Below are 15,988 nucleotides of genomic sequence, written 5' to 3'. Positions count from 1 at the left end.
TATTGTATGCATTATCGTTATAGACTTGTGTTCCTAATATGCATGTGTCCCCCCGTTAATATACATTGCCATGGACTGTATTATGCGTTACGTGTTTAGTTTGCGTGTGTTTAAACATATGGACGCACACACGCACGCCCACTTTCATTGAAGGGGACCTATTGTGCTTTTTTCGACTTTTATGACCCATAAAACGTTGTTATAATGATTGATAGTCATGTTTAACCATACTAAAGTCTCAAATAATGACGTACATGCATTTCGACGTATTCCCTGCTGACAGTCTGGGGTGGCTGTGCAGGGCGCTAAACACTCGGGACAACGTTTGCGATTCACTTGTTCACATTTCCAGGAAATCATCTACGTAGAGGCACTCCTGCCACGCCCCCATATGCCTGGTCAAACTGCCCGCACGCGCGCTTCAAGGAAGGTAACCAATCACAACGGAGTTGGGTTGGCAGGAGGGGTGCGAGGGGGCGGAGAAGGATGAAACCGAGTGTTGACAGAGAATGCTGAAAGCGCCCAGATGAGAGGCAGAGTTTCCCGAAAATCGACATTGTTTTTTGTGCTGTGATTCGTGTCAGGTTGCGCTATAGGAGTCATTAATAAGAAATTAAGACCAGAAAAGTAGTATAATAAGTCCTCTTTAATAATTTTACACATACACACACGCGCGCCCGCATTCATTCATTATTTTTAACACTCACTCGCGGTAAAACAATGTTTTCTCACGATCAAATACTCATCAATCCTAAAAGTTATAGGCATGTACACGATGTCTGTGTCAAGAAAATATGGGTTTGCAGATGCATTGATTTAAAAGTACAACTTATTACAGCTGTATCAGCTGTTCTTTCCCAAATAATTTACCAAGAATGTGTGGCTAGGTAGATGAGAGAAGCAAAGTGTATGCGCGAGGTGCACAAGCAACATTATGCATGCGCCCTTAAAATAGCATCTGAACAACGCGCCACTGACTTTAAACCAGGTATTTCCTGGTTTGTGGCGCAAGTGGTTTCTGAAACTGCAAAATAGCACCAGGGAAAGTTTGCGCCAGAACATGCCTCCTCCTTTCGCCGAACCGCCCATTGGGGTGCAAGATCATTCCCTAATTTGCCGACGCGTGGGGCAGGAGGGAAAAGAACGCTCTGCGCCAGTTTCAAACTAGCAACGACACATGCGCCAGTGAGAAAGTCAATTGTGCCGGATGCAAGATAGGGCCCTATCTTGCATCTCCAGTGATTAAGTCAATTTATTGCATACAAATTTCTTTCAACTTAATTTCAACTCAAGCAAAACATAGCACATCAGTAGAGCTGTCAATCTTCCTCCCATTCTAGATCCCATTCTTTACTATTTTTAATATTCAGATTATATTTTAATTGTTAATGCTCAAAATGTGCCCAATATTAATACTAACTATGTACTTTTACACTGAATACCGAAGGCTTATGCATTGCCAATATCACTATTGAAAGTTCTGCCCACTAGAGGGCATTCTACCAATAAACATTACTTTCTTGGCAAGTAAATATTATGCACAAAAGGGCATTATATTAACGCTGCCTCTCCGCATTGATATTGGCTTGCGTTGTAAGGTCGTTTTACATTTAATGAGATTGTTGGGTGTGTTTTTCCATACGACAATTGAATAACAAATCATTGACATGAATCTGAGAATACGCATAAAATGTGATTTCCGTTGGGCGAAATGACAACATAAAATAGTAGCAAAATCTAGATCTAGTAGATAAATCTTTTTAACCAATCACCTTAGGGTATGTTTATCATAGTCACCATGGATACTGTCAAGTTATAAGACATGGCGGAGGTTACAGCCAATTTACATTTCGCAACAGTATTATTACTGTATCTATTGTGGTAAACTATTATCTTGGACCTCTGTTATATGTATTGATCATTCATTGTAGTTGCAATTTTTGTTAACGACTTATCTAATTTACTTCAACTAGCTATGAGCAATAGAAATCGGGGAGTCCGGAAAAAGTAATGACAAAGACTTTATTGTTACCCACAAAATAGGTACAACAGAGCCGAGCATGTGATTTTGCAAAAGACACACTGACTGGGGCCCCGATCCCAGTTCCTCTTATCCACCCAAACTGAGCTGTCATGTATGTTATACGACCGTCCTGGTATATGTTCAAAATGGCCTTACACGGTATGGAAGGTTAGCCTTACATTCCCTTACGTGTGTGCTCATCTCCTGTGGTAAATGTAAATAATGGGAGGATGTTTGTAGCCTGGGCCCCAAAGTCTTTGGCACCTTATTAGGCCATTGCTCTGGGTCCAGAGGTGGTTTCTCTACTTTTCCACCATTAATGTTTATGCCTTGGTATATAGGCCTGATAATACTCATAGTTAATACAAAAGTAATGGTTAATTTCTCCCACATATCCCCCCTTGTTGGGGCCGATAAGGTTCCTTAAATTATTGCTAAGCCTATATGTTGCTAAGCCCTTGCCAAATTGACACCACATCTGGTCATCGGTAAAAACCTCAGAACTTCGACAGGGAATTCAACCTGCAATATTTGAGGCAAAAAAGATTTACCAAATGCAGTGTATTATTAACACTCTAATCCCTACAAGTTGTTCATATATAAACATAAAACCTTTCTAAGCATAATAGCACAATGTTCCATAACTATATCAAATGTGTGTTTATAATACCCACATAATAATCATAAACAGCATAATAACCAATAATCATTCAGCATGCATTGAAAATTGGCATTTCAAAAATATGTGACATATTATACATTTAAAAAATGTGTGACCCAATATTATACTAAAAAGTGGACACAATAATATGCATCATAATAATACACTCAAAAACTGATGTTTCATCATAATACAGTTTTTAGAAATTTGAGATTGTCTGCATGCTTGCACGGATTTGAATGGCTCAGGTGATCTTCATGTATTGGTGTGCAGGATACGAGTGGGGGGTTTTGGACATTGTGATAGATTTTGCTCCTGTTGGCTGAAATCGAGCCTTGTAGATCACGAGGCCGGCTCACATCGAGAGGTTACTAGCACATCGTGTGAGCCTCCACCTGGCGTTTTGATATATCACAGTCCGCTCTCCTCTTCAGGTTCGCTCTGAAGCTCTTTCCCATAGAGCCTCCACTCCCAATCATTTGACTCATCTATGCCAGTTACCCTAAGGGTCATCTCCCTGGAGAGCCTAGATGCTGTCATAGATCACTTTCAGCATCATTGTGTGGCTGCCGCTCCTGACTCGGCTCGAAATGGATCTGGTCCTGGGGCAGCTGGTCAGCCCCAGGTGTGTCTGCGTCTGGCTCCTCCTCCTCACGCTCATCCCTGGGTTGAGCGGCTTTTGTGCAGTGGTTGAGATGATACCATGTGGCACTTCCTTCCACCTGGATGGCTGTTGGTGTTGCGTTTGTGACTTTGTATGGCCCTTCTCTCCTGGGCTCGTTCCACTTTCTCCTGAACACCCTTAGGTACACTTGGTCACCTGGCTCCACCCGCTCCTTCTTCAACTCTGGAACTCTGTCTTTCTTTCGCTGGGATTACAAACTTATGTACAGCAGTTAGTTGTTCAAAAGCATATTTTCCTTAATTTTATTACTCTAATGGTAGTCCCTTTTGGGACCCTTGAATGTTTAAGTGAAGGCATGGGTCGGGGTGCGGGGTTAGATGCGTCATTCTGTTAGTTTTCATGCGATAACTCATTAGTGTCAGTCGTAGTGCATTAGTCCTTTAATTTAGTACTCTAATTTAATTTTGTTAATCTTTGTTTTATGCGTCCCATTCCTCTCTCCACCATACCTTGTGGTTCGAGGATTGTAGACACGGACTAGTCTTTATTTGACATGCAGATGTTGAATCACTTGTTTGAGTGTTTTCTGAATAAACGCTGCCCTATAGCCTGAGCTAATTAGTGACGGAATTCCAAACCTTGGCATGACTTCCCTAGTCAGAAACTTGATTACTGTAGCCGCACTTTGGTCTTTTGATGGGACTGCTTCTACCCATCTGTTGAACACTGTTTTTTTCAAATATTTAGCACTCATTTAGCTGGATGTCAATCATTGTTTGCAAGTATGGTGAAGAAAAACCTTGTTTTTCAATTTTTTTTTTCGAATTCTCCTCAATACCTCCCCCCTTGCGCATTGGTCAGAACCATGCGCATTCAATGATAAGTAAATCTAAGAACGCCGTTGGTGCAACCAACGTCGAAAAGTCTAACCGTAAGTAACCATCAACAAACTGAAACCAATCTTTTGGGAAGGGATATCGAAACCAGTATGTCCAAATCCAAAGCCCAATATGGGTGGGTTACCATCAGCCGGCTGAAACCACACTGTTCCAAAGTCATGCACTAAACCGAAAAAATGTACATGCGTTAGTGGGCTTCTATACCACAAAGGTAAAATAAAATAAAATAAAACGCGACATGCCCCGTTCCAAGACCACCTCTGCTGACATATCTGACTCCTGTTCCCCCTCCACCTTTCATCAGCCGGCTCTTCCTATGATGGTTGCAGTTCGTCACTTCATGTTCCAGTGAGCCAGTGCTCACAGTGACTCTGCCAAGTAATCGTGACTGTGCCTGTTTTAGGTTGTCCCGGGCTTCAAGGTTGGATCTTACCCGTCGTTGGCTAACCAGCCTTCCATACTGGCTTATTGCAGGATGCCGTACCTGGGATACGATCAATCCCCACCTATATGGTGGTATAGATCGCAAAGTGGAGGGATGGAGACAGAGTCTTCAGCCGCATCTGCCCTATGCAGCGTGTGTGTGCGTAAAAGATACACATCAGGGCAACTATAAAACAAAAGGTCATTTATCAGAGTTAAAATTATTAAAGTGTTGCAAGCAGCAGTGGCATTTGAAAGGTAAACCCACTACTTCAAAATCTAATTTGACAACATAGCATGTATGACTCCTTCCCAGCAGATGTGGCGTCAATCCACCTATTGTCCTGAACTAGGGAGACGTGAAAGAAAACAAAAATCACAATATTAAAACTTGCATTTTCAATATTGGGCGACTCACTTCTGTCTTAACCGTTACTCAGAATCACAATTCTCTTCATAATCCTACCCGATTGTCCTTCACTATCTATTTAAATTGGACGACCTAACTAAACCTTTTATTCTACCTATTGCTTGCATTTAGTGTTTTCCATATTTTGATTCACTACTATACCAAACCCAAACCCTCTATGTTGATCTTAACTAGTTTATTCAACACTGAATTGATACATTGTTTCTATTTACTAATTAACCATATTGTTTTATCTGAAGTGTGCTTGTGTATCCCCTTGTGTACTCCATCACTCGGAGTAGGAGAGGATTCTCCCCTACCTCGGCAGCCCCGACACACACACGAGAACAGACTCACACACACATCCTTTCTTATTTTATTTTGCTTATTTATTTTCGATGACATTTTGTCATTGTGGATAACCTAAATTAGAAATTTCGATAACGTTTTATCATACTTATTTGGTCTAATTTTTAAGTATTGCCGATTGTTTTTTCTAAATTATAAGATCACTTTTAATAAATTGTCTATTACTTAACATAATCTCTCAGGAAATATTTTATTTGTGTTGTTATCTTGGCACCTAGACCTCGTCAGGTCCAAGCACCAAAATAACATCCACCTATCCACGCAGAGTCCATGGGTTGGGTCCGCTCCTCTTTTGATGAGTCACTTTACCCTGGCGCCATTGAACCCATTGACTCCTGTGGAGTGTGGTTTGCAGACAATTTTTAACGCTAATTGCTCATGTTTTGGAGTCTAGATAATTATTCCTAAATCCTGTGATCACCATGTAACTTACTCAGGGACACATCAACACTCGGGAGGAGGAGATGGGGATCGAACTAGCAACCTTCCGGTTACAAGACACCCTCTACTTCCTGAGCTAAACCGACCCCCAGCCTCCTCTCCGCTGATTTATTACCTCTGCGTCGGTCCGCGTCCGCCCTTTTTGCTTTCTTTACATTCCTCTCCCTTCTCCAAACACCTTCTCCCTCTGATCCAACCCGTTGTCTCACCAGTGCTCTGTGTACCAAGATGTAATGATCTATACCACATGGTGTTCCGACGCGTTGGAGAGTCTCCAAGAACCACAGAATCACCAATCCCAGTGGTGGTTCTACGTTTTTTCTAAAACAGTGGACATAGGTTACATTCAGGGACCAATTACAGAGTACATCCAAGCACACAAATAATCTATTCAGTACAATGCGAATACAGTCTCTCTCTTACTCTCTCTCTTACTCACTCACTCACTCACTCACTCACTCACTCACTCACTCACTCACTCACTCACTCACATATACAACTTAAAATAAGAATTCTCTGATTGTCATCCTTGGAGCTGTCATAGGTATTAACTGCGTGTGTCCCGAGAATTCTAAAGTTTGGCGAATTTTCCTGCCATAGGGGAGGTGAGAGGCATATTTTGAACCTACGCAAGTGTAAGTGGCTCCAGTGTGGGCCATCATTGGCGTGCCTCTATCATTTATCAGAACCTGCAGTATTGGTTCCTCATCAGCTTGTTTTGTGATTGCTGCAAGCTGACCCTCCCCCTGTGGATTCTCTGGGCACCCCTAGTATCCCTGACCCATGAAGGGACCCTGTTGTCCTGGTTGTAGTTCCCTTGATCTTGCCTCCCCTGATAACCGTTTACCCTGTCCTTGCTGCGATGGAAAAGGGTTAGTCAAACAATTTCTCTTAGTATGTCCTTCCTGGTTGCACCCATAGCATATTAAAGGACCTCTGCGTTGTCCTTGGAATCCCTGTTGTTGATTGTTTCTAAACTGTCCTTGGGGCCCTTTGTACTGATTCTGTCTATTTTTATTTGTGGGGTTCCCATAATCATGGATGTGTACATGTGTAACAGTTGGAGTAGGTGACAGTTGGCTCTGAGGCTGTTGTACTGGGAGAGAAAATGCCAATCGTGGATATTGGTTTTGAAGTGCGCCCTGCTGGACGGCTTGCGATATTGTTTTCAACCGGCTCTGAAACAACCGCCTGTTTTTTTCTTCTCTTTTTCTCTTCTTGTGAGTTCTTCCAACTGAAGCTGAGATAGCTTCCTCTGCACCTCTTTGCTTTGTTCCTGTATTTTGTGTTCATTTTGCCGATATTTGTCCACTGCATGAACCACATGATCGCAAAAGTCTCTGTGAGATTTATTTGTAACCAGTCCAACCACATCATCTAGCTTAATTTTAATTGGGCTAGGCAGAATCTCTATCACAGAGTTTCTGAACATGATCGAAAACACAGGATGGATCTCAGAATCCTCATCCGTCTCCAAGCGCCATCTGTCCACTTGGGCCTGGAGGTAGGATGCAGGATTCTCTGTGTCATTGATGCCGAGGCCTCTCATGTTTTTATGATCGATGTGGGTCGGGAACTCCGTTCTCAGTGTGATCCACATCGCCACTCTGTAGCAATCAAGCGTAGTCCCATCATACATTCTGTCCATTATATCCAACCCTCCATTCCTCAGTACAGACTCCATCTTGGATAACCCCAATACTCTTGCCAACAGAGCTTTCAGGTCCCCCACTGCCATTAGCTTTCCCACTGTGAGTTCCTCAAATGTTCTAATCCATTTAGACGCCCCGTTATGAATGTTAGGGAGTTTTGAAATAACTCCCTCCAAGTCCTGTGAGCCCCACGGTTGATAGTGGACCTGTTGTCCTTTGACTAAAATAGGAAAAATTCCTGGGACGGTGTCGGGTGCCTTTTTTCTTTGTGATTTCCTTAGTTTCTCATCTAACTCGAGTGGTGTGGGGCTTAGTACTGCTGTACTGCAGCCAGGCTCCTCTGCCCCTTGTGTCCCACTAGACCACTCCTCCTTTCTTTCGTTCCGCTTCTTTAATTTCCTTTTAGCATTCTTAGTAATGTGTTTTACACATGGTTGTGATGACCCTTCACCAACATGCTCAATGTCATCCTTCTCCTCTCCTTCATTCTCGCTTTCACCCTCACTAGAACAAATGTCAGGATTGTTACACTCTTCTCTTGCTTTCCTAATCCCCTCATAACAGTCCATGTGTATGGGTGCGCCCCTCCTCCCCTGTGTGTTACATTTATTATCTCCTTCATCTAGTGTGACTTCCCCTTAAGATTCTATGTTGCCTTTTAGCAATGGGTACAATGATACTAGTTTGTGCAGCGGTGGCTCAACCTTCAGAGGTAATGGTTGAGCCTTGTTGTTATTAGCTATTATTTCTCCCGCCACTCTCTGTAATGTTCGCCATCTCTCTCCTTCCTCTAAGAACAAAGCTAGTACTAACTTTTCCCTGTCCCTTTTTGCTAAGGCCGTTTTTCCACTTCTGTTATCTATGTAATTCCTTATTACTACCTCCATGTCCCTATACATTATTGGATCAAAAGTCCCTCCCATGGGCCAAATAGTGCCTGATCCTTCTGTCCTTTCTTCCCATTTCTCAGAGATCTTTTTCATCTCACCTTTGAGCAATAGACGGTCTCTACTCAAAATCTCTACCGCTGTTGGTGCCATTTTTAAATTATTACTTTATTACTTAAATTATTTTATTTATTTATTTTGAAATAAACTATTTATTAATGCAATTTATTTGAGTTTATTCTACTAGTTAGTTTAACTATTTAAATTTATCGATTTTGTCGATTCAAATGTGCCCTTCTCTCTTGCGCGACTGTCTCCCTCCCGAAGATTGGAATGTGGCTCCTTCCTTGAGCCAGTGTTGTTTTTGGCAGGCATTTTAGATTTAGTTTTAGTCTTTTTGACGAAATGCTTCTTAGTTTTAGTCCCATTTTAGTCATTTCTATCTTTGAAAGTTTTAGTCTAGTTTTAGTCTGACGAAAACTCAAAAGGTTTTAGTCTAGTTTTAGTCCGACGAAAACTCCAAAGGTTTTTAGTCTAGTTTTAGTCCGCTGCTAGCACCGCTGCTAGCACCGCTGCTGCTGCCATGGTGTGTGTGTGTGTGTGGGTGTGTGTGTGTGTGTGGGTGTGTGTGTGTGTGTGTGTGTGTGTGTGTGTGTGTGTGTGGTGTGTGTGTGTGTGTGTGTGTGTGTGTGTGTGTGTGTGTGTGTGTGTCTCGTCCACAAGCCTCTCTCTGTAGTGTATGAGTGTGTGTGTGCCTCGTCCACCAGCCTCTCTCTGTAGTGTATGGGTGTGTTCGAAACCGCGTACTTGCTTACTACTCCTACTAACTATGACGTCAAATTGAGTATGCAGAACGTAGTAAGCGAGTTTTTAGGTAAGCGAGTAGTATCCGAATGTCTTCTACTTCCGGAAAGATTTTGAGTAAGCATCGCCAGCTTACTAGACGTACTCAACTGCCCCAGAATGCACTGCGTCTATTCAAAAGAACAGTGGAAGCAATGGCGCTAAACGGGGAGCCGCAGCAGCAGTGCTTTTAATAATTGTTTAATAATTGTTTTTAACATATCACCGTAAATCCTTAGGTTGAAGATGTACTGTGACGTTAAATGTGATGTTTATATATTTATTTATAATATTTATTAACGGCGCCCGGCCGGTAGGTTATTGACACGTCATTTGATTCACGTCATCTGAGGTGGTTAAGTAAGGACGGTCTTCTGAACGTCGATTTCTCAAATGGATTACTCAATCATTATTTAAGGATTCGAGAAGTAAGCCAAATATTTAGTAGGTAGTAACCAGTAAGCAAGTACGCGGTTTCGAACACACCCTATGAGTGTGTGTGTGCCGTGTGCGTGCAGGCGCAGCTGCGCGCGAGCAAGGCTTTTAGTGTGTGATGGGGGCGTGACTGTTAGGACAAGCAGCTGGCTCCATTTCTGATGTCTGAGCTCTTGATTGACATTGCACGCATATTATAGTTGGCGGGAAAAAAGCATGTTTTGAAACTTTGTTCTTCCACTCACTAACAATTTAGTCTCGTCTAGTTCTCGTCTGACGAAAATGTCTACATTTTTCGTCACATTTTAGTCTTTATATGGCTTTGGTGACGTTCGTCTTAGTCTCATTTTCGTCATGGAAAAAAGGGGTCTGACGACGTCATTTTCGTTTTCGTCTTGCCTGACGAAAACAACACTGCCTTGAGCTATGCTATTTTTATCCCTGCAAATGCAGGCTCCTGCTCGTCCCCTGTGTGTGCTCGTGCACATGAAGTTAGAGTCAGCGCGATTATGTTTAAGTCAAAGAAGATTTACACATTTATTCATTACTTCAACAAATTAACTATTCTCTATCCGTCTAATTTATTTATGATTATCAACTACTTTAAACAAATTACTATCCTCTGCCCGCCTAATTGATTTATGACAGAATCAACAAAAAAAAACCGGGTCGTAAAAATCTCAGAGGTAACTTAATCCTAACACGACTTAAATACAGACAATAAACCGATTCCTACAATTCTTTATATTATATTGAAAAATGCCCGAATTGTTTGTAATCAATTACAAATAAAAAGGTTGACCGAGCGTAGAAACTGGCCTTTTAATTAAAACATGAACGGTCGGATGGATAATCAACCAACCAGAATTTCAGACAAGTACCTATCGCTTCACAGTGCCAAGATCAGAATTACAAATGAACTATTTCAGTTTATCCAAGAGCTGCATCTCAATCGGTCCACGATCAGCACATTAAAAATCAAAATGCCAAGAACAGAATTAGAAATTCATCAATTGTTGCAGGATTTGCAGTTCAACCGCTCCAAGATTAGAATTGAAAATTAACCAGTCGGCATCCCAAGGAAACGAATTCATTGACGGCAATGAATTCCAATCCAACTCCAAATGAGATCTCAGAAACCCAACAGTTACGCAATCGTTCGAACTGTGGACCCAACTTGAGCCGAGATCTCAGAAATCCAACAGTTACGCAATCGTTCGAACTGTGGACCCAACTTGAGCCGAGATCTCAGAAATCCAACAGTTACGCAATCGTTCGAACTGTGGACCCAACTTGAGCCGAGATCTCAGAAATCCAACAGTTACGCAATCGTTCGAACTGTGGACCCAACTTGAGCCGAGATCTCAGAAATCCAACAGTTACGCAATCGTTCAAACTGTGGACCCAACTTGAGCCGAGATCTCAGAAATCCAACAGTTACGCAATCGTTCGAACTGTGGACCCAAATTGAGCCGAGATCTCAGAAATCCAACAGTTACGCAATCGTTCGAACTGTGGACCCAACTTGAGCGAGATCTCAGAAATCCAACAGTTACGCAATCGTTCGAACTGTGGACCCAACTTGAGCCGAGATCTCAGAAATCCAACAGTTACGCAATCGTTCGAACTGTGGACCCAACTTGAGCCGAGATCTCAGAAATCCAACAGTTACGCAATCGTTCGAACTGTGGACCCAACTTGAGCCGAGATCTCAGAAATCCAACAGTTAAGCAATCGTTCGAACTGTGGACCCAACTTGAGCCGAGATCTCAGAAATCCAACAGGTGCGCAATCTTTCGACCTGCGGACCCACTTTTCTATCGGAACTATCTCACTAATTCGTTCCTCTAGAATATAGCCACAGGACTTTATAGTAGGACCAAAAAACCAAAAAAGGACCAAAAAACCAAATAACAATAACTCGTATCAAAATAGGGAGCCACAAAGCGTCTTGGTCATTTAGAACCACAGAACGCGTATATGGCCTATGTGCGCGCGCACGTCAATCTCTCCCGGAGCCCCCGTATCTCTCACTCGCTCATTTATCTATAATTTTGGTTCGTTTGATCGAAGAGACACTTTACCTGCTGCTCAGCGTTCAGACGGGGCTAAGAACAGATCAAACGACTCTATCCTATATATGGCAAGACAACTTACCCTTGAGCTCTGGTCGTATGATCCGTTCGAGTCCCGTTCTCTGGCCCGGAAGCTGGCGAGTCCCTATTTCATCCTGTTCGTGACGCCAATATGTAGTTGCAATTTTTTGTTAACGACTTATCTAATTTACTTCAACTAGCTATGAGCAATAGAAATCGGGGAGTCCGGAAAAAGTAATGACAAAGACTTTATTGTTACCCACAAAATAGGTACAACCAGAGCCGAGCATGTGATTTTGCAAAAGACACACTGACTGGGGCCCCGATCCCAGTTCCTCTTATCCACCCAAACTGAGCTGTCATGTATGTTATACGACCGTCTTGGTATATGTTCAAATGGCCTTACACGGTATGGAAGGTTAGCCTTACATTCCCTTACGTGTGTGCTCATCTCCTGTTGGTAAATGTAAATAATGGGAGGATGTTTGTAGCCTGGGCCCCAAAGTCTTTGGCGCGCCTTATTAGGCCATTGCTCTGGGTCCAGAGGTGGTTTCTCTACTTTTCCACCATTAATGTTTATGCCTTGGTATATAGGCCTGATAATACTCATAGTTAATACAAAAGTAATGGTTAATTTCTCCCACATCATCTCAATACATTATTTTATTTGCAATGCAATGCTGTACGTGCATATAGGTTGCTTTTGATAACATGAAGGTGTGCAGTTGTATCGCAACAGTTTCATTTTGGATACCAAATTTCTTTGGAAAGAGTGATAGCCTAGTTTAGTTATTGAACAATCCATGCCTCCAAAACAATACAATTTATCATAATCCCCAGCAGCAGCTGTCGCACCATTTGGACACTTGAATTAAAAAGTATACTTTTACTTGAGTATGCCTTCCGCAAATTCTTATAACGGCTGATGAATTAAGAACCCATAAATTAATTTTGAACCCTTTGTAGACTTGTGGAGAGGCGTGAGAAAATTAACACAGGAAACAAGGTCAATCTCCGCTTTGAATTTCACATTTGCGGCCTATAGGCTCTTAGCCATCTCCTCCAGAATGCACTGCTATAACATATTAGGAATTTCGTAGTTTGCTTTGAGTACTAAATTTTTTCTGATGAACTTTATGTATTCACATGATTCTGTGTACATTTTTAGGTAGTATCCACATTGTTAAATGCACTTACTTTAACTCGCTTGCAAATAAATGCATATTTATAAACGTTGCTCATTTAATGCTATGAAAAAAAATATATATATACACAACGCTATTTGGCACTTCAGGTGACAACTCCTGTCTTTTTCTTGTGCTTCCCTTCAGCCCTCTACGGAGTCCTTTTTCCAAGGGCCAAGGAGGCAGCGTTCGCCAAACTACCGCATGTGGGAGTCTCTGGGCTTTGTCATTGCCTTTGCCTACAGCACCTTCATCTGTCTAGAGGACCAAAACTGTACATCCTGCTCTCTGTCCTGCTGCTCACGGCTCTCACCTATCCCATTGTGGAGTATGTAGAAAAGAAGAACCCCACCCCGCCCATTGAAGAGGGTATCTACTCAAACAACAAGGAAGCCAAAGAAGGTGGCTCAACATTTATAATTGCTGAGTTGAGTCTTTAAAGAACACTTTGTTCTTTCTTAATTAGGACCAAATCAAGGTCCAATCCCTGGAGGCCACATTGTGTGTTCCCTAGCAACTGTATGACCGAGCAACTTGGACTGGTCAACTAGACCATTAGAACGTAAAACAAATACGTTCTAATGGTCAGCACACCTTGCCGTGCTCAAATAAAAAATACCTTATTACCATGAACTCCACCACCAGCCGTAAACACATTAAAATTGGGTATTGTTGTAAACGTTTTGTTTCAAATGCAAAGTTTCAGCATACTGAATTCGTTTTTTTTTCCTTCTAAAATGCTCAATAAATTGAACAAATTGGATTTGCTTATTTATTTGACTAAAAGATGGAGAAAAAATAAATCTTACTTCACAAATTATTATTGCTTTCTGACGATTTGGCTCCAAGCCATTTTGTCATTATGGTAGAAAAGGATGAAGGTTTTTAAACAGATTTCTCTGCCAAATGTTTGGAATTATTGTAGCAAATAAACCAGGGTCAACAAGGGGGGGGGGGCTGGGCCCCGTTTCCCGATAACGATGGATCTTTCGCTCGTACAATCATTCTCCCGATGATCTTTCGAACCATCGTTAATTTCTTTGGAGCGTTTCCCGAAACTCCTCTTAACGTGAACGCGCATTCGCTGCACTCACGACGATCGTAGGGATTGTACCTGTCCACTGACATGGTGCTGAAACGGGCTATGACGCAGGGGGAGACGCATGAATGTCGCAGGAAAATGGGTTAAAAAGGGTTAAAATTAGAGCTGTCAAGCGATTAAAATATTTAATCGTGATTAATCGCATTAGTGTCATAGTTAACTCACGATTAATCGCGTTTAATCGCAAATCATTTTTCTATGCTAAATATCCCTTGATTTTTTTGTCCCATAATTATTCTCATTTTAATTATCTTATCAACATGGTGAAGTGCATCGGCTTGCCTTGTGCAAATGATTTTTTATTGATAACAACATTGGCATATACTGATCAAAACAGGACGATACAAAAAAAGAGCCTATAGCGCAATTAAACGACTGCTTTGAACAAATGTCATTTGAACATAGCAGTCAGGCTACTGCTTCTATGTTTTGAGCCAAAGAAAAAAAAATAAAAAAAATTTTTTTAATTTTTTTTAAATTAAACAATTGCGTTAATCGTGCGATAATTTTTTTAACGCCGTTAAAATTGGTTTGCGTTAACGCCGTTAATAACGCGTTTAACTGACAGCTCTAGTTAAAATATCTCCCCATCAAGGCCAACCGCAGAGTAGCCTACGAAAAGAATAGATTGCAATAATATGAATGCTAAAGATATTAAAACACAATTGATTAAGAGCCTAGGCCGACATATATATCAGTCCTAATCCTGAACGCACTGTGCATACATTTATTCATGGCATTTCCCCCCCTGAAATAATTCCATATTACAAAAATCCAAAATGGCTTGTGTGACAACTACATTTATCTTAATGTGCTGATTTTTTAAACATATATTTTGCGCAGCAAGAAAGCCGACTTTATCTGATTCCGCATAAGGTTGCATTGATTGGCTCTCTAGTATAGAATATTTGTAGACATTAAAAATGCAACATTCATACATTATCATTCAAATTGCTGACCCGATTAAGAGAGCTTGGATCCTGCCCATATTGTTGGGCAGGATGAAGTTGGCTATAGGTTCAAGTTATGATTCCATCTCTGTGGGGGTCTCTTAAAGTTGTTGACGGTGGGGCGAGACCGTACCGGCCTTGCGCTGAATTTCGACGGGGGGGGGGGGGGGGGGGGGATATAGGACGTAAATATGGGCTATTATGACACGGCTCTTCTCAATGCCGTGGAACGCTCCGTTCACTTGCATGGGCCCTTCACAACAACGCCAGCTTCTTCGGTTGCTAAGCGACGTCAACCTCTTTGGCTAACTATTTCTCTGCTGATCAACACTACGTATGGTAAGTTGGTAACAAATAAATTGTAAAAAAAAATATTTAAAAAATTATCGAACCACCTCCGTTTGGAGTCGGTGTGTCCGGTCGCCCTGTCTGGGGTTATTTTCCCGATAATGACCGGCGTTCTATTATCCCACTTAACGTCAATATAACTCTGCATGTGGAAGGGAAAATAGCTTTATTGGTAATTACAATAATATGCTGCTGTATTTTCCGAGACCCCCACAGATATTTGAGTTTACTGCTTTCATGGGAGCCAGACCAATCTCTATGGGAGCTCAGCTCCCACTGGCTCCCACCTAACTCGAACCCTGGCTATAGGTCTTTCTACACTGCCGAGCCGGTTCGGTCGCAGCTTGGCACGCCCGGCGATTTCACCTTCTTATCTCAAGTTTCCTGTGTTAAACCGAGGGGGTTAAATCCCCCGTTCGTCACGGCGCGGGGTTTCTTGGTTCACTGGGGAAGGCGGGGCCCTCCCACATGTCACTAAACATTCCCGTCAACGTGACCAATCCCCACCATATCCCAGCCTTTTGCCTGCTCCTTTGCTTGTTTTTTATAAAAAAATATAATATTTTTTTTTTACATTATTTTATGCTACGTTTTATGAGTAGCCTATGTCAGTCTGCATAAATCCCCCCACTTTCTCTCAC

General features: G+C 41.9%; 1 protein-coding gene across 1 annotated transcript in view; it reads left to right on the top strand.

The window, feature by feature from the left end:
- unc93a (unc-93 homolog A) overlaps positions 1-13,387 on the top strand; it is a 35,307-nt gene extending 21,920 nt beyond the window's left edge. Inside the window, 3 exon segments of the mRNA XM_030345949.1 lie at positions 13,095-13,141; positions 13,143-13,211; positions 13,214-13,387. Coding sequence (XP_030201809.1) covers positions 13,095-13,141; positions 13,143-13,211; positions 13,214-13,387 — 290 coding nt within the window.
- The last annotated feature ends 2,601 nt before the right edge of the window (positions 13,388-15,988 follow it).

Source organism: Gadus morhua, chromosome 21, assembly GCF_902167405.1.
Source record: "Gadus morhua chromosome 21, gadMor3.0, whole genome shotgun sequence".
Taxonomy (NCBI): domain Eukaryota; kingdom Metazoa; phylum Chordata; class Actinopteri; order Gadiformes; family Gadidae; genus Gadus; species Gadus morhua.
This window is presented reverse-complemented; position numbering and strand designations above follow the sequence as displayed.